Source organism: Pristiophorus japonicus, chromosome 16 (genome assembly GCF_044704955.1).
Source record: "Pristiophorus japonicus isolate sPriJap1 chromosome 16, sPriJap1.hap1, whole genome shotgun sequence".
Lineage (NCBI taxonomy): Eukaryota > Metazoa > Chordata > Chondrichthyes > Pristiophoridae > Pristiophorus > Pristiophorus japonicus.
This window is the reverse complement of record NC_091992.1, coordinates 3364817-3369816: the sequence shown is the minus strand read 5'-3', so window position 1 is coordinate 3369816 and position 5000 is coordinate 3364817. Positions and strand designations below refer to the sequence as shown.

Genomic DNA, 5000 nt, shown 5'->3' with positions numbered 1-5000 from the left:
CCCGAGGACAACGTTTACAGCATCGATTTCACCAGGTTCAAGATCCGTGACATGGCGTCCGGGGCTGTCCTGTTCGAAATCACCAAACCGCCCGCGTCAGGTGGGTCAGCCTGCGAGTCGCCACGGTAACGCTGGCCCGAGAGAGGGTGGGATCATTCCGTGCCCACTGGGGGGGAGGCGATGGGATAGCGGGGGGGCGGGGGCATCACGCGGGTGGGATCCAGCCTCACTATTGGTCACTTTCTGTATCTGATCCCGAGAGAGAACAAAATGGTCACAACCGCAGGTATAGCCGTCCTCTCCCCGTTCCCCAATTCCCCTCCCCCGCCCGATCCCTGTCCCCCGATCCCCGGCCCCCCTCCCCCGATCCCTGGCAGTGCCGGTTTGTCCCCCTCGTTTTCCCCCCCTTGGCCACACGACACCGGTTTCCCCTCCAGCAGGATCTTGCTGATCGTGTTTGTAATTCGAGCTCCACTCCAGCGCCCTCGGGACAAGGCCATTGGTCAGTGTGTGGTTGGTTCTGGCCCGGCCCGGCCTCACCAGGGTCACGACAAAGGTTCTCCAAATTATCCCCCCCCCCCCCGGCTGTCTCTCAAGAACATAAGCTACCATAGGCAAGCCTGATCTCATAAGAACCTAAGAGTTAGGAGCAGGAGTTGGCCATTCGGCCCCTCGAGCCTGCTCCGCCATTCAATGAGATCATGGCTGATCTTCGACCTCAACTTCACTTTCCTGCACTATTCCATAATCCCTCGATTCCCTTAATATCCAAAAATCTAGCAATCTCTCTCTTGAATACACTCAACGACTGAGCCTCCACAGCCCTCTGGGGCAGAGAATTCCAAAGATTCACCACCCTCTGAGTGAAGACATTTCCCCGCATCTCAGTCTTAAATGGCCGACCCCTTATCCTGAGACTGTGAGCCCTGGTTCTCGACTCCCCAGCCCGGGGGAAACATTCTCCCTGCATCTACCCTGTCGAGCCCTGTAAGAATTGTGTCTGTTTCAATGAGATCACCTCTCATTCTTCTAAACTCTAGAGAATATTGGCCTAGTCTGCTCAATCTCTCCTCATAGGGCAATCCCCCCATCCCAGGAATCAGTCTGGTGAACCTTTGTTGCACTCCCTCTGTGGCAAGAATATTCTTCCTGAGGTAAGGAGACCAAAACTGTACACAATACTCCAGGTGTGGTCACACCAGGGCCCTATATAACTGCAATAAGACATCTTGACTCTTGTACTCAAACCCTCCTGCAATAAAGGCCAACATCCCATTTGCTTTAATCACTTGCTGTACCTGCAGGTTAACTTTCAGTGATTGGTGTACAAGGTCACCCAGGTCCCTCTGAACACCAACATTTCCCAATCTCTCACCGTTTAAAAAATACTCTGCTTTTCTAGTTTTCCTACCAAAGTGGATAACTTCACATTTCTCCACATTATATTCCATTTGCCATGTTCTTGCCCACTCACTGAGCCTGTCTCTATCCCCTTGAAGTCACTTTGCATCCTCCTCACAACTTACATTCCCACCTAGCTTTGTATCATCAGCAGACTTAGATACATTACATTTGGTCCCCTCATCCAAATCATCGATATAGATTGTGAATAGCTGGGGCCCCAGTACTGATCCTTGTGGCACCCCATTAGTTATAGCCTGCCAACCCGAAAACGACCTGTTTATCCCTACTCTCTGTTTTCTGTCCGTTAACCAATCCTCAATCCATGCTAGTATATTACCCACAATCCCATGAGCCCTAATTTTGTTTAATAACCTCTTGTGTGGCATCTTATCGAATGCCTTCTAAAAATCCCAATACACCACATCCACTGGTTCCCCCTTATCTATTCTGCTCGTTACAACCTCAAAAACCTCAAACAGATTTGTCAAACATGATTTCCCTTTCATAAATCTGCCCAATCCTATTATTATTTTCTAAGTGCCCTGTTACCAAGCCCTTAATAATAGATTCTAGCATTTTCCCTACGACTGATGTCAGGCTAACTGGTCTGTAGTTCCCTGTTTTCTCTCTCCCTCCTTTCTTAAATAGCGGAATTACATTAGCTACTTTCCAATCCGCGGGAACCTTTCTAGAATCTATGGAAGTTTGGAAGATGACAACCAATGCATCCACTATCTCTATAGCCACCTCTTTCAAAACCCTAGGATGTAGGCCATCGGGTCCAGGGGATTTATTGGCTTTCAGTCCCATTCATTTCTCCAGTACCATTTATTAATATTAATTTATTTCGGTTCCTCATTCTCACTACACCCTTGGTTCGCCACTATTTCCGGGAGGTTTTTTGTGTCGTCTTCTGTGAAGACAGACACAAAGTATTTGTTTAATTTCTCTGCCATTTCCTTTATTCCCCATTATACTTTCTCCTGTCTCAGTCTGTAAGGGACCCACATTTGCTTTTGCTAATCTTTTCCTTTTTACATACCTATAGAGATTTTTACAATCTGTTTTTATGTCTCTCGCTAGTTTACTCTCATATTCTATGTTCCCTTTCTTTATCAATTTCTTGGTCCTCCTTTGCTGAATTATAAAATCCTCCCAATCCTCAGGCTTGCTGCTCTTTTTGACAACATTATAAGCCTCTTCCTTTGATCTAATACTATCGTTAACTTCTCTTGTTAGCCACAGTTGGTCCACTTTTCTTGTGGGGTTTTTTGTGCCTTAAAGGAATGTATGTTTGTTGTAAATTATGTATTAATTCTTTAAATGCTAGCCATTGCTTGTCTACCATCATATCTTTTAATGTAGTTTCCCAGTCTACCTTAGCCAACTCACCCCTCATACCTACGTAGTTTCCTTTGTTTAGATTTCAGACCCTAGTTTTGGATTTAACTAAATCACTTTCAAACTCAATATAAAATTCTATCACATTATGATCACTCTTCCCTAAAGGCCCCTTTACTACAAAGTTATTAATTAATCCTTTCTCATTGCACAATACTAGATCTAAAATAGCCTGTTCTCTAGTTGGTTCCTCAACATACTGATCTAGAAAACCATCTTCTATACATTCCATGACTTTGTCCTCCAAACTATTACTGTATATTTGGTTTTCCCAGTCTATATGTAGATTAAAGTCCCCTATGATTACTGTATTACCCTTGTTACATGTGCCTCTGATTCCCTGATTGATACTGTGCCCTACATTACCACTGCTGTTCGGGGGCCTATAAACAACTCCCACCAATGTTTCCTGCCGGTTGCTGTTTCTTAGCTCCACCCAAACTGATTCTACTACTTGATTTTCGGAGCTGAGAGCCTTTCTCTGGACTGACTTTATCCCATCCTTTATTATCAGGGATACCCCTCCTCCTTTTCCATTTTGCCTGTCTCTTCTAAAAGTTAACTATCCTAGAATATTTAGTTCCCAACCTTGGTCACTTTGCAACCACATCTCCGTAATGTCTATTAGATCAAACCTATTCATTGCTATCTGCGTTATTAATTCATCTATTTTGTTGCGAATGCCTTTAACTTTGATATTTTCCTATTTTTCCCTGATGACACCTCAGTCAGTGACGCCCTATAACCTTTGTTACTCTCTCTCCCTCCTGAGCCACTCTGCTCTAGAGCCTGCACATTTCTCTTGATGCTTTTAAATTTACACTTTCCCCCCAGCCACTCCCGCCCCCCCATCCCTTCATTAATTAAAACCTGCAGGAAGATATCAATGAACTGGTCAGGTAGGCAGAACAGTGGCAAATGGAATTCAATCCAGAGAAGTGTGAGGTAATATATTTGGGGAGGTCTAACAAGGCGAGGGAATACACATTAAATGGTAGGACACTGAGAAGTGTAGATGAACAGAGGGACCTTGGAGTGCAGGTCCACAGATCCCTGAAGGGAGCAGGCCAGGTAGATAAGGTGGTTAAATAGACATACGGAATACTTGCCTTTATTAGCCGAGGCATGGAATATAAGAGCAGGGAGGTTATGCTTGAACTGTATAAAACACTGGTTAGACCGCAACTGGAGTACTGCGTACAGTTCTGGTCACCACCTTACAGGAAAGATGTGATTGCACTGAAGAGGGGACAGAGGAGATTTACGAGGATGTTGCTGGAACTGAAGAATTTTAGCTATGAGGAAAAATTGGATAGGCTGGGGTTGTTTTCTTTGGAACAGAGGAGGCTGAGGGGAAACTTAATTGAGCTGTAAAATTATGAGGGGCCTGGATAGAGTGGATAGGAAGGACCTATTTCCCTTAGAGGGGTCAATAACCAGGGGGCATAGATTTAAAGTAATTGAGGGGAGGTTTAGAGGGGATTTGAGGGGAAATGTCTTCACCCAGAGGGGAGTAGCGGTCTGGAACTCACTGCCTGAAAGGATGGTAGAGGCAGATACCCTCACCCCATTTAAAAATACTTCGATGTGCTGGGAAGTGGCTCTTGGCTGGATGGCTCTTAGTCGGCCGGCGTGGACAAATCTGCTTCCGGAGATTCCCCCTCACCACCTCCGCGCTTGCTTTCCCTTCTCTTTCCCCCCTCCATTCCTCTCTCTTTCTCCTTTCTCCCCCTTCCTCCTTCTCCCACCCTCTCTCTCTATCTCCCACCCTCTCTCTCTATCTCCCACCCTCTCTCTCTATCTCCCTCCCTCTCTCTCTATCTCCCACCCTCTCTCTCTATCTCCCACCCTCTCTCTCTATCTCCCACCCTCTCTATCTCCCACCCTCTCTCTCTATCTCCCACCCTCTCTCTCTATCTCCCACCCTCTCTCTCTATCTCCCACCCTCTCTCTCTATCTCCCACCCTCTCTCTCTATCTCCCACCCTCTCTCTCTATCTCCCACCCTCTCTCTCTATCTCCCACCCTCTCTCTCTATCTCCCACCCTCTCTCTCTATCTCCCACCCTCTCTCTCTATCTCCCACCCTCTCTCTCTATCTCCCACCCTCTCTCTCTATCTCCCACCCTCTCTCTCTATCTCCCACCCTCTCTCTCTATCTCCCACCCTCTCTCTCTATCTCCCACCCCTCCTCTCT

At 46.5% G+C, this 5000-nt stretch overlaps 1 protein-coding gene across 2 annotated transcripts in view; it reads left to right on the top strand.

Moving 5' to 3' along the window:
- Positions 1-5000, top strand: part of unc119a1 (unc-119 lipid binding chaperone a1) — a 37074-nt gene that overhangs the window by 26251 nt on the left and 5823 nt on the right. For both annotated transcript variants that reach the window (XM_070856893.1, XM_070856894.1), the window contains exon 2: positions 1-100. This exon is cut by the window's left edge and continues 14 nt beyond it. In XM_070856893.1, the coding sequence (XP_070712994.1) occupies positions 1-100 (100 nt within the window). The remainder of the gene's footprint in view (positions 101-5000) is intronic.